Genomic DNA, 23,881 nt, shown 5'->3' with positions numbered 1-23,881 from the left:
ATTAAAGTTTTGGGGTAAAATAGTCTTATTATAATATATATATATAAGATTTAAATCTTTTGCAAAACTTATATTTAATTAGCCACTTTATTATGATAGTATAAGTTATATATAAAAAAAAAAAGCTTATTTAAAATTTTTTGAAATTTTAATTATTAACGCTTTATTTTTTAATTGAAATTGTAATTAATAATTGAAATTTCATTTTCAAATTGAAATCATAATTATTAATTGAAGTTTTATTTTTTAACTGAAAAGATGAACAGAATTAAGAAAATGGGGGAAAGTAAAATAAATTTTAAAAAAATTATATAAATAACGTGAATATTCTAATTTGCATATAAGTTTCAAAAATTGTTCAATATTCATATTACGCATGCATGAAAGGTTAGTTTGGCTTAGAATTCAAAAAATTAATTATTCATGTATAAAATTTATTTTTAGATTTTTTAAAGATATATATATATATATATATATATATATATATATATATATATATATATATATATATATATAATCTATTTGGCCCAAATTATTTAAATTTTAATATATTAGGTGACTAGCTTCTTATTTAATACAAACTTCTAGGTGTGGCTTCTACTTGTGGTTAAAGCAAAAAATAAAATATACATTTTTCTTGGACCAAGTTGTTTAAATTTTAATTTTTAATATATATTAAGTTTCATGTGACATGATTTCTAATAAAATAAAAGATATTTATATAATAAGTATAAACAAAACCATGAAATTTGATTAGAATATATAAAACGTCTATTTCAATGTTTTCAAATGCAATTTCTTTAAAATAAAAAAAAAGGACCATTTTTAATTATTTTTAGAAATAAAATTCTATTTATAAAGTCAAATCTAAATAATAATAATAATGATTTTTGCATCCTATTTAATCTACATAGTATAAAATTTCCCAAAAAAATATATTCTTGGAATAAATTATTTAAAATTTGATTTTTTTTTTTTATTTTATAAATTAGATAAGAAAATAGTTGTGTTATAAATATAATATCATATTCATTGGTCATTTTTGTGATGATGAAGGCAATCAATTTGTTGGAAACTGCAACACCCTTTCACCTCAATCATACATACACTAGACATGACAGGCAGGTGTACCAATGCATTTACATGGTATCCCATAGGATATGAGGAAGAGGATAAAGAGTAGATGCCCAACAAATGTGTAGTTGCTTTCATGGTTGTTGGAAATTTTCCTCACCCCCACATGAGTTAGTTGGGCATTCCAAGTCAATTTGATGTCCCAATTTCCCAAGATTACTACTAGATGCCAAAAATAATCCACTAGTAATTTTTTATGATTATTATGATAAATAATATTTTAAAATTAATATTAAAATCATAATACAATTAAAACCGGATATATTAAAAATAATTTTAAAACCATAATTACTAATTATAGTTTTAAGAAAAATCGTAAAATTAAAGTCACGATAGTTTTAAGGATATTTTTAAAACTTTTAAAATCACAGTGATGATTTTTTACACTAAAAAAAAATTATATGAATACTTATGTCGATACAAAATATTTTAAGATAGGTATTATTTTTATTATTTTTTCTACCAATGGATTATTTTGGACTTAAACTCCGATTGCTGGTAAATTTGAAGTCCCGATTTCCCAAAATTACTAGTAGATGCCAAAAATTAGGCCATTTGAAGTCAACCAAACAGGCCCATATGCCCCTAAAAAATGTGGCAAATACCCCATAGCTGCTACTACCTATGCCTTGATTCTATAGTTCAGTGGCTTTTGAAATTATTAATTCTTCAACAACTTTTTTAATTCTTTTTTTTTTAAAAGAAAAAAGAAAAAAGTGATAAGGACATCATATTTTATTGAAAAGGAAGAAAGGGTTCAAAGAAAGAGAGCACCCATTGTTGTTTATTCTATACAATGACCTTCCAACATTTGGTATATACTAATTAAAATGACCTCTTGGGGTTTCCAACCCTAAGTCTGTTTGGAACCCTAGAAAAAGAATCGACCCTTTCTTCCACTTGCCCAATACAAGAAATCTTTTAGCAATTAATAATTATTAAAAATAAATAAATTTATCCCAGTGCAGATTATTATAATTTGACTTTGAACTCTTGTTTATGCATATGATTTTTATTTAATGCACATGTACAATACAACTAGGACTAATATAATATTTTAGTGGATGAAGACAAGCCCATCTTACCATACAAAAATATAAATAATATTTTAATCTCAAGATTTGTTGACGTGGCAAGCCTTTATTATGCCATGTCAGACCAGCATGTCAGAGGGTTTCCAGGAAGGTGCGAGTTCAATCATGGGGACAAATGGAATTAAAATAATAATAATTAACAGGGGATTGTTTTCATTTATTTAATATTATTTTTGGTAGAAGAGACAATATTTTTAATAGAGGAGACAATATTTTTAATTGTTTTACTTGGACCACGATCAAGATTGTTGGACTCATGCTGAGTCACTCGAGTGTTAGGTTTCTAATTCAACGTTTTTATAATGAATTAAATATTTTTAAATTAATGTAAGGAAAAAAATTATTAAATTAAGGAAGAAAAATACAATTTTGGTTTTTAATATTGTGAGTAAAGTTAGTTGAACGGGTACACCAGCCACCTTTTGACTTCATTTGCCTAACAAGGGTCTAGGTTTTGATTTAATATCATGTCACCTCCAAAAATTCAAACTCTACTTAGGTTATTTGATTAAAAGACTATGGGAACTCCAATTTTGAAAATCTAATCCTTTTATTTTAATAGAAATATCTTTATTATTTTATTATAAAATAATATTTTTCTTTTAAAATATGTTGTAAATACTTGAAAAAGTTAAGGGTATTTACATCAAAAATAGATTATTTTTTAAATAAAAATATGTGAAGATGTAAATTCATAAATATAAAGAGTATTTAATCCATTTTAATTAATTATTTTTTTCTTAATTCTACATTTTAAAAGCTTTTATTCAATTTGACAGGAAGAGGGTGAGAGGATTAGTTTTTTTTTTTTTTTTTTTTAATTTCATTTAAAGTTTAAATAAGTTAGAATTTGTCAAAACTTTAAATGGTTAGTGTAGAAATCTCATTAGAAAAAATGTTTAAAATTTTAGACGGTATTTGTTTTTTGGTTGAATAGAAAAAATCAAAATATTTAATTTTTTCTATTTAGTTAAAAGTAACGTATTGACATCATCCAACATAATTAAAGTAAACTTGTTATCAATAAGTTTCGTTTAGTTATATTGGATGATACAACAGATTATTTTTAGCTGAATATAAAAAGTTAAATATTTTATTTTTTTTTCTATTAAATTAAAAAAAAAACACCACCTTAGTTTTATATAAAATAAAATATGTGAAAATAATAAATAATGAATAAATATTTATTTAATAATATAAAAGGAAAAAATGAACACCACCTTAGTTTTATATAAGATAAAATATGTGAAAATAAAGAATAATTAATAAATATTTATTTAATAATATAAAAGGATTGAGATGACCATTAAAGATGAATTTTGTACAATATTATAAGTAAAGGAGACAGGTGTATTCCAATATTTATATTTATTTACCACCGACTTTAAAAATATTTGTTCCATAAAAATATTGAAGTTTAGAAAGAGGATTTCTTTTGAAAAGGCTTGTTTCTAAAGCAATCAAAGCAGGAAAAAAAAAAAGAAAAAAAAAAAGTTTATATTAGTAAAATATTCAAAGTTCAAACCATGATTACGACATTAACAAATGACTCACTGAATTTTCCACCATAACCGTGTGTCGTATGATTTTATTTTATTTTATTTTTTTCCTTTATTTTTTAATTTTTATAATGTGAATAAATTAGTTTATATCTTGCCCACGAGAATTATTTTACTAAAATATCAGATTCTTTAGGTGAAAAAGCCAAGAAAGAAAATGAAAGAGATAACGTTGGGAGGATCCAACATGGCCTCCAGCTATCTGATGGCTTGGTGGGGAAGGAAAAGAAAGGAGGAGAATAAACAATGGCTTACTTGGCTTGAGAATTTGCCAATCAGGATTAGAAAAGTGGCAGATTCTGTTTAACTTAGCCACCATTACTAATACAATAATGACAGAATAATAATAATTTAATATGATAGTTTGATGACACTAAAGTTTACAAGCAATGAATGGGATATTGATATCTAATAGTATTCTATTCCGTCTATATTGAAAAGTATAATCAATTATATCATGTCACACACATGTATATACTTTATCATTTTATACTAAATTTGATCTTATTATTTTATTTTTTTTATATCTTAAATTTATTATTATTATCAAAAGAGAGTATAATATCTATAAATTTAATAAAAAAAATAGGACACAATAATACTGAAAATCAAACTTTGTAATATCTATCTGATTAATTTTATATTATAAATATATTTCTTAGAATATGTTTGACGATAATTTTAAAAAACGTTTTCAATATTTTAATATTTAAATGATAAAATTTTTCAAAAATTAGAAAATTATGAACGTTTTTTTGAAAAAAACTACCAAATGAATATTTAGTTAAATAATTTATCATTTTATTTCTTTCTTTGTAAGTATATCGATATTTAATAATATTTAGATTATGAGATAACTTCTGAATATCCTCTACTAATAATATAATACAATTAGAATTATGGGTTGTTTATTACGATATTTTCCATGGGGGTGTAAGGGTTGTTTGGATGTGATAATTACATGGGAAAAAAATTGTAATTTCTAGATTCAGTTTCCAACTAATATTTTCTTTTGAAAAAAATCAAAAGATAATTACATGAGAAAAATAAAATAAAAAAATAAAAAAAATCTAATGTGAATTGCTTAAAAGAGATGCCTTGTATGTTTTAATGATAAAAGTACCATTAAAATTCACTTCTAGAAGCCCCAATTTAACTCAACAATGGGCTTATACGAACTCCTCTTTTTTGGTTTGGTAAAAAGTTTAAAGAGTTTTTAATTTAAAACAAAGTTAACCCAGTAATTATCACATAATGACTTAAGTTGATAACATAATATTTATTATTTAATTTTTACTTTAAGTATTAAGGTTGTTTAATAAAAATAACTTAAAACTTATTCTAAATCATCAAATTGATGTATTCATTTGCATAAATTATAACCATGGTAAAAAAGTTGCATAATAGTGAAGATCGTGAAACAGTAAAAAGGATCATAAAGATAATTAAAGTAAATGAAAGTCAAAAAATAAAATAAAGATATAAACTTAAAAATAAGTTAATTATTTTTATTTATGACTTAAATTTATTTTTGACTTTAAGTCATTAAATTATTTTATCAAAATATATTTAATTTATTTAATAACTTAAATTAAACTATTAAAACACTTTAAGTTGTTAAATTGATTTATCAAATACGTTCCTAATTTTGAACGAGAGGAAAAGTGTATGAAAATAATAAATGAAAGAATAAGGAATGTATACGATAAAACATAGATGAGATGTATTTAACCAAATCAAAAAAATGTAAATGAAATTAACCCATCATTCCATGCGCAACAACATGAGATCCTAGTTAAAAGTACTTTTTACTGTCTTTACTCTTTATGGTGCGCTTCAATTCAAAACATTCCTAAAATAATTGTTGAATAGAAATACAAAATGCTTTAAGTTTTTTAATAATATGTTATATAACAATTGGAAGAATCATTTCAAGCAAGTCTTTAATGATTTACAAAAGATTGTCAACACGATAAAGAGCCATTTCCAAACGTTAGAAAATACTTTTAATCCTCTCATTCCAAAGGGCTTGAAGTGACCATGACGTAAGGCACAGGGACATATCCAACCAGGATGGGCACCGCCACTTGCTGACTTGCTTTGGTTTTGGTGTAAAATATACGTAAAAAGAGGCAATTGGTTAGTGTGTGAAAAGTGAAGAGAAAAGATTATCTAGGTGAGCCAAGTGGACTAGTCTATGAATGCAGAACAACTAGTTAGATTTTTGGAGGAAGCAACCCTAGCCCAATTTTGTACAGAGGGGGTGGTCCTTAACTTTAATAGCTTTTGGAGGTTCCTATGAAAACTTTTCTTTCCTTATCCCTTGGAAGTTTCCGAGAAACTGTTTCCCCTACAGCTTTGCTTCCAACCCGACAAAGAAGCATCAAAGGCAATAAAGCTATAATAGAAAGACACCGCGGACAAACCTGAAAAATGAAGGATCCTGGATGTATAAAGCTTTGGCTGTGAATACTGGTGCCGGGGAAGTCATGCTTGGACGATACTCATGCCTTGTACACGGCAGGTCTTACTACCCTGCAATGCACATGGCTTAAGATTGCCAGTTGAAATTGATCACAACATTACAAGAGAGTAGAGACTTCAGTAGAGAATTTCCAAGGCTAGCAATTGCACGTGTGGACCCTGGCCTGCACACATTTTATTTCATTTTTTGGATCATTCATAGATGAAAGATACCTTCATGGCTTCTTTTTCGAAGATAAAAGTATTCCCATTAGCTGCTCAGGAACATTCTTTAAAACATTATCTGTCTGAATGTGGAGAACATATTCCAGGGGCTGTGCTTTTGGGTTTCATTCGTTTTTAGGAGATTATCAACAACACTGAATTGCAATTCATGGTAGCATTGTGTGTGACCGTCATATTATATTTTCCAAGGCTCACACACCAATAGAACGGAAGGAATTCAGAATCACAAATATGCAAAACATATGGGTAAAACCTGAAGGGCAAGGTTGAGATGATCACATTGTGGAGGACCTCCGCATCTCTTTTGATTAGATTGTGATACATGACATGGGGTTCCCATGTTAAGAGGGTCCATAGTGCCACTAACTCCTAATTTTGATACTCTTCTATATACCAAACAAAAAGTGCAATTAATTTTTTAACTCTTTTGAGGGATCTGTTTTTTAAGTCACATCTTTTAGTTTTCTTACATTTGGAAAAGAGGAAAAGGAAAAGGAAGCAAAAAAAAAAAAAAAAAAAAGCAACAACAAACAAATAGAGAACAAAAGAGGGAAAACACTTTGCCCAAAGAAATTACAAAAATGACAAAAATATGCACCAAAGCAAAGGACTGATCTGGTCGATCACCATGGAGGAAGCTCACTCATCTGCATACAGTTGGTCATTAAACTTTCAGCAACTCCTGAAAGAAAGCACAAAGGTGGACAAATGTTATTGCCAGAAAATTATGACATTCTTGCAAGTAAAAAGAGAAACTCCGTACATATATTAGTTATTGAAATTCATTTGTTTGTCATGTGGGGTGTAAATGTGCTTTCCCAGCTAATTTAAGTGTGGGTGTTCCTGCATAGATTCAATCGCATACACCATTCTTAATCTTCATTTGTCATTTCAAATATGAGCCCATATGGAGTTTTATTTCCAGTCACTTTCACTTCCCTTTCTTTATTTCTTCTTTCTCAGGTAAGATAAATTCAAGCCGGCACATCCTGAACCCATTAATCCAAACTGAACCCATGCAAGTTGACCTCAACCCAGCCCATTTTCAAGTGGATCATGATAGGTTCAGGTTCTGTGCAACAGATCAAAGATGTAAGGCAAAATCCTCCAAACCAACCCAAACCAATTCCTCCTGCACCTCCCACTACCACTGCACACAAACACAAACACACAATTCTCTAAACCTGAAATCAAACCCTTACTCAAGACTGCATCAAGACAATTAACAATGGGTTAAATGCGACCCGGTTTGAGGTAAATGTCCATGTTTTAGATTAAATTGACAATTTTGTTCTAATTATGCACTGATCTAACACTGCTTACCTCTTTGAGTCATAAAAGCAATTAGAATTTTGTGGAGATAAAAATAAATTAATTAAATTAAAAAGAAAAAAAAAAAGCAGCAGAAAAAGGAGAAAAACAGGAAAATTGGAAAGGCAATAGGAAAGGCAACAAGAAGGCAACTCAAACGTCTAGAGAGTTCGTATGTCTAGCACAAAGTTGAAATGCTTGATCGAATGTTCAAATATCCTCCATGGAACATTCAAATGTTCTCTACGTTCGAGATTTTTTGGTGAAAAATTACATTTTTGGGATTTAGTAATTTGGTTAAATAGTTCTTTCCAAGCTTGCTCTAAGTTCCGTAAGGTTTTTCTATAAGTACCTAAGTTTAAAACTTTAAATGGCAATGCACATAATTAAGGAGTTACAACTTTGCCCTAATCTTCAAATTTTCAAAGCTTTTAAGAAGCAGCCTTAGAAGTTTTTTTGGTGGAAAGACAAAGTCGTACGTCAATCCACAAGCCTCAACATGAGGTTGATGTGATCAATAAGGAGCATGGGGTAGAGGTGATCCACTAAGGAGCACTAGGTGCTACATCAAAGACGTGAGCAAAGAGTATAGATATTGACATGTATAAGACCCTTGGGAGTAGATGTATCCAGATGAGGTGAAACAGTATACATCCCTTTCATGATTGGTGAATTTTATCTAAGATCAATTGACCTGTAATTTTTACATTTACAAGAGTTTATCTGATACTTTGTAGGCAGTTTTCCACATGTATTGCACTTCTTATGTTGATTTAATTAATTTGATCCTTAATAAGTTGGAAGGAAAAATAAATTAGTGTAAAATTTTGAAATTTTAAAAGAATGACTTAGACTACCTATTCACACCTCTATGTAGTTTTGTGATTCAAGAACGTAATTTCAATACACAAGCTAAGTCATCAATTGGTGATGTATGTGCCTTATTCATTTTGAAAATTTTCCTAAAGAATTTCAGCATGCTCAAGAGACCAAGTCAGAGTTGGTGATGGCTCTAAACATGGAGCAGAGGACTATGGTACCTATGGTGGAAGGAATGAAACTTCTCTTGTAAGACCCGGTTTAAGTTATGTAGATGCATTCAAGAGGAAGGCTAAAGAAAGAAGTGAGGGAGTTTGGGTTGAAGTAGGGAACAAGACTTACACTTCTAAATTGAAAGATCTCAGACGATGTTTGGTGGGAGGATGGAATGCCGAGAATGAGGCAGTTCCCGACTTAAGGGTGGTGGAGATTTGGGCAAACACCCATTGGAGTTGCAGTGATCAAGTGAGTGTAGCCTCCTTAAGTGAGTCCTTGCTTTTTTTTTGAATTTTCTAAAGTAGGAGCTGCTCAAAAAGTGCTGGAGGAGGGGAGTCGGTGCCTTAATGGTGTCCAATTATCTTTAGACTGGTGGGCTCCAACTGTGGGGTGCTCTAGGAGGGAATTCCAGAGGGACGTATCTTGGGTGAGAATCCCAGGGTTACCGCTTCAATTCTGGAGTATGGAGTTCTTCAAAAGAGTGGGGGATGCTTGTGGGGGATTTGTAGATGTGGATGAAGAGACCAAAAAATCTAGTTACAGGAAAGGGGCTAGAATCCTTGTTAAGAACAATGGAAAGGAGGTGCCGGGAAGTTTAGAGGTAATAGCGGGATTAGCTTCGTTCTCTATCCCGTTATGGTGGGAGGACTCGGTGTGGTTCTCGGCTCTTCAGGTGGCGAATAGGTTAAAGATTCAAAGGGAAGGTGAACCAGAGAACAGGGCCTCCTTCCAGTAAGAGGAAGGGGGGTGTGAGCCACACAAGATGATGCGCGTGAAAGGAATGTGCTATGGAGAAGGAAACTCTGATGCAGCCGTAGGTGATGGAGTCTCTGGATGGGGGCTCCGGATTCCCGAGGAAAAGGCTAGGATAGTAGGCTGTGAAGACCCTGTTTCTATGCAAGAGGGTGCTGGGTTGATGGAGGAGACGAGTGACACGACAGGGAGTGGGTCGACTGCAGCAGACAGGAGGGATGGAAAGTTGATTTTTGGCAGTGGAAGGAGACCTGGGGTTGGGCTGGGCGGGGAAATCTCTAAGTGGGCTGAGCTGGGAAGGCCATCTGGCAGTGGGAAGTCCAAGCTCCATCGGGCCAAGCCTCCTTTTAAAAGATCGGGCTTGGGCTTATATAAGAAGAAAGGGAAATGGGTTGTGATTATTAGGCCCAATAACTTAAAAGGGTTTAAAAAGGGGCTAGCCCAAGAACCAATCCAAGATGCAATCTTAGGGCTCCCTGCTTCTAAGTCGGGGGAGCTCAAGACGGAGCTTCAGAGGCCTAGCTTTGTTGGGGAGAGCTTAGAGAAGAAGGCGACCCCGCTGGACCAAGGCAGCAGGGAATCGACTTTGAAAAGTCAATCGCCAGGTATGTTCCCTAGATCGAATGCCTTTGGGGGGGTGTCCGGGGAGTCCTCTGGCTTTTCTTCTCCTTCTACTTCGGGAATGGGGAACTCTGTGGAGTATCCGATGGCATGGCAGTCTGAGGTGACGTGTGACGAGCCTTTGGAGGCTGAGATGCCGCTAAGGGTGATACTCAAGGATGGTCGTTCCTTTACCCTGCTAGAAGGGGTAACCCCTAAGTCTCAGGGTAAAGAGCTTCAGACACCACCTCTTCACATAATCGTAGCAGGAGAAGGGGAAAAGATCAAATCCCCTTGAGTGAATAAGAAATTTCTGGGATTTTGTAAGACGGTGGGGGTCTCGATTGAAGGCTTTGAAGAAGACATTTTGAGAATCCTTAAGGAGATTGAGAATAGAAGGGGTGTTATCAGGAAGTCTAATGATAGCAAGAGAGGAACATTGTCGGCGTCAAGGAAGAAAAAGGAGCTGAAAAAGTTGGTCAGTACTATTAACCATGATGGGTCGGCTGGAAGAGAGGTAGAGGAAAGGGAGTTGGGAAGGCAAATTACTGTGGTTCCTTATGAAGCTTAAAATAATGTCTTGGAACGTTAGAGGGTTGCATGACCCTGATAAAAAAAGGGTTATTAAGTCGATGGTGAGAAAATACAAACCAGACTTGGTGTGTTTTCAGGAGACAAAAATGAAGGAGATGTCTGATAGGATTGTAAGAAGCTTGGGGATTGGTAGAAACTTGGGTTGGGTTTCCTTAGATGCAAGGGGCTCGGCGGGTGGGGTGTTAGTGATGTGGGATAAGAAAGTTTTGGAAGGGTTGGAGGCTGAAGTGGGCTCTTTTTCTATTTCTTGCCGTTTTAAAAACTGCGAGGAAGGTTTTGTGTGGGTCTTCTTTGGTTTATATGGACCGTGTAACGGTAAGGAGAGGAGGGAGCTGTGGGAGGAGCTAGCCGTTGTCAAGGGGCTATGGGGTGATCCGTGGTGTATAGTAGGGGATTTCAATGCAGTGAGGTTTCTAGTTGAAAAGAGTAATGGAAGACAGATGTCAACCACGATGAGGGATTTTTCAGGCTTTATAGAGGAGTTTGAATTAGTTGATCCTCCCCTGGGAAGTGGAACTTTCACTTGGAGTGGAGGGGAAGAAGGATCCCTAAAGGCTCAGTTAGACCACTTTCTATTTTCAGGAGATTGGGAGGAACGGATGTTGGGGGCTATGCAAGTTCTTCTTCCAAGACCTATTTCTGACCACTGGCCGATCTTATTAGACTGTGGAGGGATGAGAACAGGTAAAAGCCCGTTTAGGTTTGAAAATATGTGGCTAAGGATGGAAGGTTTCATGGACAAGGTCAAAGATTGGTGGCAGTCCTATAGTTTTAGGGGGAAACCTAGCTTCGTGCTTGCAAAGAAGCTTCAGGCTTTGAAATATGATTTGAAGAGGTGGAATAAAGAGGCTTTTGGCAATGTGACAGCTAGGAAGGATGCTGCCTTGGAGGAACTAAACTCATGGGACCGTTTAGAAAGGTGTGGTCCTCTTTCTGAGGAAGATAGATATAGCCAACGGATAGCTAGAGATGAATTCAGCCACTGTGCCATCCTTGAAGAAATATCTTGGAGGCAGAAGTCAAGGGCTCTTTGGCTAAAGGAGGGAGATAGTAACACTAAGTTTTTTCACCGTATGGCCAATGCAAGGAGGAGGAGAAATTTTATCAGCAGCCTGACTATTAGGGGTGTTCAGCTGAGTAAAGAGGAGGAGCTTAGAGAAGGGATTGGATCTTATTTTAAATCCTTGTTTGAGGAACCTTGGGTGAGAATACCAGATGTGAAGTCAAGTCTGTTTAAAACGCTTGCTACTTTGGATAATGAGACTTTGGAGGGGCATTTTTCGGAAGAGGAGGTTTACAAAGCTATCTCAAAGTTGGGGGGAGATAAGGCTCCAAGGCCGGATGGTTTTATGTTGGCATTCTGGAAGTTTTGTTGGCCGATCGTGGGAGGGGAAGTGATGCAAGTCTTTGAGGGGTTCCATGTGTAGAATAATGTTTTTCGCAGCCATAATGCAACTTTTTTAGTGCTTATCCCGAAGAAAGGAGGAGCGAGTGATGTGCAGGATTTTAGACTCATCAGCCTATTGGGGAGTCTTTATAAAATTATTGTCAAAGTCCTGGCAAATAGGCTGAAAAGAGTTATGGGAAAACTAGTTTTGTACAACCAGAACGCTTTTGTGGAAGGGAGACAAATATTAGATGCGGTTTTGGTAGCTAATGAGGCGATAGACTCAAGGAAGCGAAGCGCCGGTGCGGGTTTAGTGTGCAAGTTGGACATTGAAAAGGCTTATGATCACATTAATTGGAAGTTCCTTCTTTCAGTCTTGGAGAAAATAGGGTTTGGGCCCAAGTGGCGTAGTTGGATACTTTTCTGCATATCAATTGTGAGGATGGCAGTTTTGGTGAATGGCACTCCCACAGAGTTTTTTTCAACTTATAGAGGCCTAAGGCAAGGAGACCCACTCTCTCCTTATCTATTTGTGCTAATTATGGAAGCTTTTAGTAGCTTAATCTCTAAAGCTGAGGAGAAAGGTTTCATTAGAGGATTCAGGGTAATGGGGAGAAATGGAGAAAGGGCTTCGGTTTCCCATCTCTTGTTCGCCAATGACACTCTCTTTTTTGCGAGAATAATAGGAACCAGTTGGTTTTTTGGAAGTGGGTTGTTATTTGTTTTGAAATGATCTCAGGCCTAAAAATAAATTTGAAGAAAAGTGAAATTATCCCAGTTGGGGGAGTGGAGGATGTGGACAGAGCCGCTACGGTTTTTGGGTGTAAAGTAGGGAATTTCCCTACTACTTATCTAGGCTTACCTCTTGGAGCCCCTCATAATTCTTGTAGAGTGTGGGATGGGGTAGAGGAAAGATTCAAGAGAAAATTGGCTACATGAAAAAAACAATACCTGTCTAAGGGAGGTCGTCTTACCCTCATCAAAAGCACCCTCTCAAATCTCCCCATCTATTTTATGTCACTTTTTGTAATCCCAAGGAAAGTGAGAATTAGATTGGAGAAAATTCAAAGGGAGTTCTTGTGGGGAGATGTGGAGGGGAGAAGAAGGATCCACTTGGTAAGATGGACAGCTATTTGCAAAGATAAGAGGTATGGAGGTTTGGGGTTAAGGCACTTGAAGGAATTCAATCATGCTTTGCTTGGAAAATGGCTTTGGAGATTTTCTTTAGAAAGGGAGAGTTTTTGGAGGAAAGTCATTATTGGTAAATTTGGAGAGGGGGAAGGGGGTTGGACCACTAGAAAGGTAAGGGAGTCCTATGGGATGAGCCTTTGGAAAGGCATTAGAAAGGGTAAGGAGGAGTTCTTCCTCAGAACTAGTATTTGTATTGGAAATGGTAGATGTACCAGATTTTGGTGGGACTATTGGGTTGGAGAGTCTAAGCTGAAAGAGCTCTTTCCTTTGCTCTTCAGAATTGCTTCCCATAATTCTGCTGTAGTGGCTGATCTTTGGGGGAGACAAGGAGATGGTGGCGGGGGATGGGAGGTGCACTTTAGAAGACCCTTTCATGATTGGGAATTGGGGGAGGTGAATCGTTTTCTAATTCACATCTCTACAGTAAAGGTCCAAGAAGGGGAGGACTCTTTAATTTGGAAGATTGAGAGGAAAGGAAAGTTCAGTGTTAAATCTTATTATCGGTCCTTAAAGGTGGAGAACAACCCCTTATTTCCAGCAAAGGAGGTATGGGGTTCGCGTGCCCCTTTAAGAACTCGTTTTTTTTGCTTGGGAAGCTGTGTGGGGTAAAATTTCTACTATTGATATGTTAATGAGGAGGGGTTGGTTTATGGTCAACAGATGCATTCTTTGTAAAGAAAATGAGGAATCGGCGGATCATATTCTAATTCATTGTGGTAAGACAAGGAAGCTTTGGACTCTGGTGCTCTCTTCTTTTGGGGTGGTGTGGGTGTTCCCGAATTCAGTGAGAAATTTGCTTCTTGAATGGAAAATTAAGGGTCTAGAAAAAAAAAGGAGTGTAGTTTGGAAAATAGCGCCTATTTGTTTGTTTTGGTGTATTTGGGGAGAGCGGAATAGAAGAATGTTTCAAGAAGAAGAAAAGTCAGATATGAGTCTGAAGAATCTCTTCCTTCGGGCCCTTCTTGAATGGTCTCAAGAATTCATGGACGTGGACTATTTCTCTTTTATGAATATGTTGGGGGGTTGACTTGTTGGTCTTATTTGGCTTTTCTAGGTTTTTGTTTTCTCCTTTGTTGCCTTGGGTGAGGCCTTCTTTGTATACTGCCGGTGTACTTAGGGAGCGCCCCCTGTTTTGGCGTGTTCTAATATGATTTCTTCTCTTGGTTTATCAAAAAAAAAAATACACAAGCTAAAAATAGCCTACTTTCACCCCTAATTTTAGGAATAGAGATCTCCATCTTGGCATTCATGGAGTGCTATACTCCAACCATCTTCACAAATGTGACTCATATGAGAAACACATACACCAAAAGAAATAAAAAATAAATCTACATCTCAAAACAATCAAAACTTCTTCTTATGCAATTGGTTATATTCACATGGACAATACCTTCTCTTTCTGTTTGTAGATGGTTTCAATCTTCTTCATATACTCATCTATCAGCTTCTGCATAAAAACAAGAACAAAGTTGAGTCCTCAAGGAATAGCATTCTTCCTATTTCATTCATTGATGACGAAGAAATATATATTTTTATCAGAAATGAAATATATATTGATAATAGTAAAGTTCAAGGGAAGGATGAGAAATATATATTGATAATGACGAAACCCTGAGGGGTAGCTCAGTTGGTCTGGCCTTAGGTTTGCTCCCCAATGGTCACCAGTTTGAGTCCCCTTAGGGCCACTGGAGGTTTTACCCAGTCGTTAACTTCAGGGCCTCGTGGGATTAGTCGAGGTGCGCGTAAGCTGGCCCGGACATCCACGGTTATCAAAAAAAAATATATTGATAATGACGAAGAAATATAAATGTATGGGCATAAGAGAAGTGCCTTATTTCCAGGATCTTCTAAGAGAAATTCAAGGTGAATAGTATGTTTGGGAATGAAATTTCAAGGAAAAACTGTCATGCATTATATGAATGATCCATATGCCCTTTCCATTCCCAAAAAAAAAATTGCCAGACTAGATTCAAGTGATGAAAATAGTAATTATTCCCCAGAATATACTTTCTGCACCTAGTAATACATAATACAATGAACTATTTAAAGGTAAGCATCAACTTGATTATGTACCTGTAAATCACTAGACAAGTCTTTCACATTATCTTCTGAGAGCTTTTTGTCCTGCAAAAGATGGTCAATATCACAAGACAGGAAACCTAGAGGAAAAGGGGAAAAAGGCAAAGGAGCTATAACTGAAAAAATAAAAAAATAACATAAAAAACGAAAAAGTAAAAATAAAACAAACCTTTTCAAGTTTTTCATATGCTTTTAGGGCATCTCTTCTTATATTCCTCAATGCCACCTAGAATGACAAACAGGGGAGATCAACAAAAGATTTGAAGAGAATAGGACAAACAACCAGGATATCACCTACACAATTATCTAGGTAATACAACTTGGATCGCCACAACACAAGATCACATCAGTGGGTTGTTGATCAAGATAATGCAGTTTTGGAAAATGCATGCTCCTTTGGTAATTTAAACATTGACTTCAGCAAGCCTCACTACCAATGATTCCCTACGTTATAGTTTTTTACAAGTCATTGACTCTTGAATAATGATATAATGGTGCCCAACACTAGCTTAAATTTCAACCACTTCTTCATATAGACAAAGTAGAACTCAAATAAAAATTAACTTCAACTCAAATTGTAAATTAAACTATGTCCTCTTCATCTGCTTTGGTAAGCAGCAGGTATCTGCGTATTTCCAAATTCCAAGTTTAACAACCTAAAAGATACACTAAAACTAATATGAACTTAATTTAGTAATGAAACTGGAGTTGATGCAAATGTACCTTTCCTTCCTCAGCTTGTTTAGCCACAACTTTTGACAACTCCTGCAATAAAGTGTGAAGCAAAGATGGATCCAAGATCAGATTTTTCAGCAGCAACTTTGAAAGAACAGTTGATGATTTCACGCTTGATATTTCCAGATGGTTTTGGCAAGATATGCTTTTAACAAACAACCAAGATTGTGACAACAACAATGCTCTAAATTTGAGCCTCCTAAGCTTGTGAATTGTGATACTGTAACAGGGAATGAAAGTGAGAAACATTGGAATGGCATATTAAACTACTTTTTCTTTTTATAACTATATCAGTTCTTCACAAAACTAAAGAGTTCACAGGTCACCAGCAGTCTAGTGTAAACACCATATTTCCACATGGAAAGGTTAAGAGAAGATACCTTCCTTCTCTCAGATGTCAGCTGGGGAAGGGACAACCGTATTACTTCTCCATCATTGTTTGGAGTCAAACCAAGATCAGAGCTGACTATGGCCTTCTCAATAACCTTTAGGCTGACAAACCATAAAGTGTCAATTAGCATGGATCATCAAGACTATATAGAGATGATTACAGGAGGTATTCTGCAAAGAAAAAGATATTCATTTTCTGAAGAACAACACAATTAGACATTTCCTATATCTCTTTTAATGATCACAAAAAAGGAAGTTTGGATCATTTTATATAGTTTATACTTTTGTTTTGCCTCAACCGAGTCTTCAAGGAAAAATCTGTTGATTTTTGGACCCTGCAACCTTTTAAGCATGCAATACATATTGAAAAGGACGAAAACAGGTGTGGATTCCATCCACCTCGATAATTCCCACCCAATCCTATGTAGTCAATGGAGGGTGTACCTGGATTTGTCATATGGTTGAACCAAGAGAGAAGCTGAATCAGGTGTACTGATTTGAGCAATGCTCTTCAAGCTGACTGGCGTCCCATAATACTCCACCTAGAAAAGCAATGTATGATAATTTAAAAGAAAGGAAAATGATTTAATTCAATGGGTAACATGATTCAAAGTCACGGTATAGGTCATTGACTCGGAAGGTACCGAAACAGATCGGTCTCAGTAATTCGGATCAATATCGAACGATACACAAATATATTAATTTAATAGCTCATAAAATTTCAAAAAAAAAATATTATTAATCAATATGATAAAATAATTATATTTCTATTAATTAATTGTTAAAATATATTAAATGATATTCTTTTATATGAACTTTATCATTTTTTAATTATTTTTCTCAATTTGTAAATATAATAAACTTAATTGTAAATCAATTAATTTATCAAACATTTATATTTATAACCGTATAATTATTCGTGTTCTTACCTTTATGTTGTAGCCATATAAATATCCCTATTTACCTTCCGTATATATTTTTAAAATCCCATCTTTAGCCCATACATCTAATCAGTAATCCATAATACCGGATAATACTATAATATAATACCATAAATATTATTGGTATGTAAAAAAAAATACCTAATACCAATTCTTTCCCAAATATGAATGTTCTTCTCTAGGTAAGGGTGACTCTTCAATCTCAAGCTTTCAAGGTCTAAAGTACCACCACTGAGACGTCGTTGCCAACAAAAAACCCACATCGTCGTTCAAAATGTCACCAATAGCAAAAAGATTTGAAAACGATGATCGGAGGAAGAGAGAACATCGTCATCGTCGCTTCTCAACTTTCAGTCGCCGCAATACAATAGAAGGGAACCAAGAAGGGCAATTTTATGGATGAAGAAGAAGAAAAGGGATTGATGATGTAACTTGGGGTATTGGAGTCAAATCCGAAACTTAGTTTGAGTCAAATGAGTTTTTCCTTTTTCTTTTTCCTTTTTTCAAAAAATTAGTCAAGTTAGACGATTTGATGGGAGTTAAAACCAACTTAGTGTTCAATGTTGTAAATCGTAGCTCAGGTATCAAAACCGTCTCCGACCTAACCAAAGTAGATACGACTCAGCCGAGTCGTACTGGACACGGCCAATACTTTGAACCCTAATGGGTAATAGGCACATAAGCACCTAGTTGTACATGTCTAAAAGCACAAATTGGAACTCAATGGGTAATATTTTGAAATATATCATAATTTCTTCTGGATAAAGATACCTTATTGATATCGATTCCTCTCAAGAAACTTACAAAAACTTGAAGATCACAATACCAAGATCCACTCTTATAAATATCAACACCAATAAAAGCAATCACCTATGAAGCTAAAAGAGATTCTTCTCATGTAGCCATGCTTCTGTAGGAGATTCTGTAAATTTAGTTTTCTATCTGACTTGGTTCTGCCTTGGAGATTTTTGAACAAAAGCTCTTCTCCAACTAATCAACATCTTTGAACAAATGTTTCTCTAAAACTAATCAAGAAAAGTTCCTTTCACAAGCACAATCTGATGTCAACATGTGATTTTGTTATTGAGCAGCACTCACAATAGACACTTTTTAAGATTGTTATTTTGGAACCTTCAGGCTACAGGAATGTTTAGCAAATTTGGCTTAATATCTAAAGATTTACAGACAGAAATTGATTACTTATGCAATGAGAATGACCAACTTCTGTTTGAATACCAGAGCCTCATATTTATATCAACACTTTTCTTGAATTAACATATTGCCAATGTCTGAAATGGCATCATTTGGTACTCAGGCATAAGAGAAACAAACTAAACAAGTGATGGAAGACTGCAGATGGACACATACCTCAACCCGATCTAGGATGGCAGGGTTTGCTCTACCCGTCCTAATGGAATTGAAGTTTGTTCGAACTGTTTCAATAGTCTTCTCCATTCTTTCCTTCTGAATAATAACTCCAATTGTCAATAAATATACTTCAACCAAAAAGAATCTCCAACAATAGCCTCAAATTTTCTCCAATAAAACTACGCATAAGATTACTTAATCATCAAAACATACTTACAACATCTTTCTCAATAGAAGATTTCTCAGCCTCAATTTCTTCCATGGTTGCACACCTAAAAATTCCTGTTCTGAAGAACATGCAACAAGAAACACACAAAAGTATAGAATCCAAGTCAACTCATCAAACAAACTTTAACTCAGTCTAATTCGGCAAAACATAAAAGCACAAACAACTAGAAACTCAATCCTGAAAATAACAAAAATAAATACTTGTATCCATAGCTTTCAACATGCCTCTTTTGAAAATTTCGTTTGGCAACAATTAGCTTTCCAGAATATTCCCTGGCGCCATCCCCAAGTCTGACATAATTTGCAGCTGAGCGCAATGTGGATGCAATACCAATATTCAAATGGCATTTCTCATAACTAGGTCCTCTACAGTAACAACCTGTAAAACTGATCCGTTACAAAATTCCCCACATGCAATAAAACCAGTAAGCAGATCAAAGAAACAAAAAAGGTGAATCCTAGCTTCTATATTGCCAATTACAGGTTTCCCACCGAATACCTAGAAACCTCCAAATCAAGACAAATAGGTGAAAATGATAAACAAATTGCCCCTGTTTGACTGCCAATAAACATCAGGGAACTCTTTAACTCCTCCGAAATTGAAAATTTAAATTTAACTCCAGCAATGAAAATTGATCAGCACTTGCAGAGCGTTTACCACAGAGAAAACAATGAAAGAAAAATAAAACGAAGAACGAGGTAAATTTTGGATTCTTTCTTTGAGCAGCATTTTCTCATATTCTTTCCAAGAACAAACGAGAGAATTAGTTAACCTGATTTCTTTCTTTCTCTTTTATTTTTATTATCATTATTATTATTGTTTGGTGCTCTAATTTTCCTCCAGTTTCTCAGCACCGAAACAAACTAAGCAAAATGAGGCTCAAAGATGTTACTGACCTCCAGAAGAGAGTGACTTGCGCTGGAAGATTGTCCGCACAGGCGTTGCAGGCGAGAACGTCATCGCCATCGAAATTCAGAGAAAGCAACTGAGAGAAGAAAAAACCCTAGGACGATGAAACAGAAACCAAACAGTGGGAGTGGTGATATAGAAAAGGAGGGAGGGAGGGAGGTTCTGAGAAGTGTGGATAAGGGGGCTTTTCTGTCTTTTCAATGGTTCGTTTGGCTGCATTCAAGGCCATAGTTTGGGCCTGGATTAGGATTTCCCTGAACCGGTTTGAATATCTTTCTGCACCAGATCAGTGGAGAGACGTGTTTGGTTTTTTTTTTTCGTTTAAAACAAAAAAATTTCCCATAAAACGAAGTAAATGCAGTCATCAAAGGACGAGACGCTGATACCACCTTTAATATCATTTTTTTTTCATTTTCTATAGAATGTACTAAAATCTTGTGCCATTTTTTTTTATAAAAAAAAAGGTAATAAAAAGAAAATAAATAAATAATGGAAAAATAAAGAAAAATAAAAAATATTAATAAATTATTTGCATATGTTGTTTAGAGTCATTTAAGTTATAGAAAGTTTGTATTTATGTTCAAAAAACATTTTTTGTGATTTAAAAACAAAAATTACCTCTAGAATTATGATTGAATATACATTATAAACCCATTGTAGACAGAAATAAAATAAAAAAATTAATGTATTAAATTATCACTAATTTAGCCTTAAAAATTTATAGTTTTATGAGTGAACAAAATTTAGGTTTATTGAACATGTGGCACAATTTTGGAAGACTATGAAATTAGTGCTTCAAATTAAAACAAAATATATATTCTTTTATAGATAAGTTTCTTACAAAATGAAAACTAATCTCCGACTAAAAATGATAATAATAAAATTATTATTATTATTATTATTATTATTATGATAAAAACCTTTGGAAAATAAATTATTAAAATTAAAAACCTAAATCTCTTGGATTAATCAACTAAATATGAAGGATTCAAAATTCAATCATCTACCTTCACCTATAAATAGATATCACTTCCTTTGAGATGAGGAAAAAACGTAGAAGAGATCAAAAAAAATTCATATCAATAAAATGTGACCCAAAGCGACTTCATACAAGAAAATAGCAACTCTCTCCTTAATTTTAAAGTTATGTTTGATTGGGAAATAATAAATGAAGGAAAATAAAAATTAGATTTAGAATTAACAAATTATTTTTATATGTTTCTTTAAACTCATTTCACTTCATTTCTTCAATTATAAAAAAATTAAATAATTTTAAAATATATAAATTTTTAACTAATTTTAATTATATTTAATTTTAAAAAATTATAATGAAACCAAACATAAGAAAACCATATTTATTTGCATTTGTTTTCTTTCATTGATACTCTTTGAGAATCAAACACATAAAGAATATGATTTTTTTATTTGTGGTTTTATTAAGAATATATATATATATATATATATATATATATATATATATATATATATATATATATAATAAGTAAATCATAATATAAAAATAATTTATTAGTTTTACATTTTTTTAAACGTTTTTTCTCAAACATATAGCATAAAAAATATGGATATTTTGAAGAAAATATTAAAAATAGTGTGAATATATACAACAAAAGAAAGAAGAAGAAAACAAGAAAGATAAATTAGAATGTAAGACTATAGAATTGATTTTCATGAGAGGTGTCTCCCTTGAGTCACAAAGAGATATACATTAATATGAATGATCATTCACAAGTTCCCATAATCCGATAAATTCTCATATTTTCTAACACTCCCCCTTTGATGATCATACGAATATGGTAACTGCCTCATTAGAAACATTGCCAATAAAACCCAGTGGGATAAAACCTGGACGAAGGAAAAAAGAGTGCAATATATCCATATTAGCATTCTCCCCCTCATGTAAACATGATTATGACTTCTTCAATATCTCAAATAGTAGATTTCTCAATCTTCGCATTCCAATGTCATACCTTAACTTTTTCAATGTGGTCGAAGGTAACGCCTCTATGAATAGATCTGCTAGATTATTGCATGACTGAATTTGTTGAACATTTATCTCACATTTGTTTTGGAGCTCATGAGTATAAAAGAATTTTAGGGGAGATATGCTTAGTTCTGTCACATTTTGATGAATCCTTCTTTAATTTGTGCAATACAAGCAGCATTATCTTCATGTAACACGGTTGCATTGCCTCTGATAGAAGGTAGTCCACGCGTTTCTTGTATATGTTGGATCATTGACCTTAGTCATACACATTCACGACTTGCTTCATAAATTGCAAGAATTTCTGAATGATTTGAAAATGTGGCTACCATTGTTTGTTTGACTGATCTCCAAGATATTGTCGTTCCACCATAAGTAAAGACATATCCCATTTGACATCGAGCTTTATGAGGATCTGAAAGATATTCTACACATGCATACCCAATCGATTGTGATTTTGATTCTTTTGAATAATATAAGCTTATGTCACTTGTTCCACTAATGTATCCATGGAACCACGATATATGTTTAATCTCATTCCAATGCCTTTTAGTTGGGGCAAAATTGTATCATGCTAGTAAGTTGACAAAGAATATTATGTTTGGTCTAATACAATTTGCAAGATACATTAGTGCACCGATTGCACTGAGATATGGTACTTCTAGACGAGACAATTCTTCATTTTATTCTTTAGGATGAAATGGGTCTTTGTTCATTTCAAGTGAACGAACAACCATGCGGAAATTGACTGGATGTGATTTGTCCATAAAATCGTTTTAATACTTTCTCTATATATGTCGATTGATGGACTAATATGCTATTTGAACAATGCTCGATTTGCAAGCCGAGGTAATATCTTGTTTTTCAGGATCTTTCATTTCAAATTTGTTTTTCAAATAGTCAACTATTTTTGTAAACTCTTTAAGAGTTCCAACAAAATTCAATGTTCCACATATACTTTAATAACTGCAAATATTCAACATAATGAATATACATAGACAAATAAGGTAATACATATATACTTCTCACTTCAAATATTAAAGTGATTGTACCACATGTCTTTGGATTGCTTAATCAATACAAAGATCTTTATAGCTTAATTGAATATATGCTACAATGTTTTGAATTAGTTGCTTAAAGCATTTGAAATCCTTAAGGGATTTTCATGTATGTATGTCATTATCTAAATATCCATGTAAATATGCAATAACTACATCCATTAGACGCAAATCCAATCCTTCTAATATTGTTAAACAAATTAGATATCTAAATATGGTTGCATCCATCATAGGAAAATATGTTTCCTTGTAATCAATACTAGGTTTCTACAGGAAATCTTGAGCTATGAGACACGTTTTATATCTCGTAATTTCATTTATATCCAAGAAGTTTGACAACTTCAGGTGTCTGGACTACAGATCTAAATACTTCTCATTTTCTAATGAGTCTAATTTTTTTGGGATGTATTCTTTCCATTTTGGCCAATCTTTTATGTGTTGACATTCATTCATAGTTTCTACTTTGGGATCTTCGTCATTTCTTATGATGTTAATAACTATTTAGAAAGAAAATATATTGTCAATGACAAGAGTATTTCAATCCCTTTTTTTCTTCATATGTAAGTAAATAATTGAGATCTCATCAATATCAGGTTCTTGTACATTTTCAGGAGCTAATTGTAAAACATATACCTCTCATAGGGCTACTTGTTTAAATTGTGCCTCTTTAGGAGTTGCTTGAGACTGATCAGACATTTTAATAACTCACTTTATATGCAACTTCTTCAAGAGTGCCACATTTCATATATCTTTCCTTGTGTTATCCTCTTATAGGGAATGTGTTTGCCTTTTCAAGGTTTACC

General features: G+C 33.6%; 1 protein-coding gene across 2 annotated transcripts; it reads right to left on the bottom strand.

The window, feature by feature from the left end:
- Positions 1-6,853: 6,853 nt before the first annotated feature.
- LOC117918883 (ribosome-recycling factor, chloroplastic) lies at positions 6,854-20,154 on the bottom strand. 2 transcript variants are annotated; one of them, XM_034835845.1, is made up of 11 exons: positions 20,006-20,154; positions 19,310-19,487; positions 19,098-19,167; positions 18,881-18,976; positions 17,016-17,113; positions 16,562-16,673; positions 16,170-16,211; positions 15,616-15,672; positions 15,441-15,491; positions 14,758-14,814; positions 6,854-7,178 (listed from the first exon to the last, which is right to left on the bottom strand). In XM_034835845.1, the coding sequence occupies exons 1-11, from the start codon at positions 20,073-20,075 to the stop codon at positions 7,161-7,163; spliced, it is 849 nt and encodes a 282-aa protein (XP_034691736.1). In that variant the 5' UTR covers positions 20,076-20,154; the 3' UTR covers positions 6,854-7,160. The 2 variants fall into 2 exon arrangements, with proteins under 2 accessions (XP_034691736.1, XP_034691737.1); XM_034835846.1 differs by having other exon boundaries at positions 19,334-19,487; positions 20,006-20,152.
- Between the last annotated feature and the right edge of the window lie 3,727 nt (positions 20,155-23,881).

The sequence above is a fragment of the Vitis riparia genome, chromosome 7 (assembly GCF_004353265.1).
Source record: "Vitis riparia cultivar Riparia Gloire de Montpellier isolate 1030 chromosome 7, EGFV_Vit.rip_1.0, whole genome shotgun sequence".
Taxonomy (NCBI): domain Eukaryota; kingdom Viridiplantae; phylum Streptophyta; class Magnoliopsida; order Vitales; family Vitaceae; genus Vitis; species Vitis riparia.
Note: the sequence above shows the minus strand (reverse complement) of the source record. Positions and strands in the feature narration are given on the sequence as shown.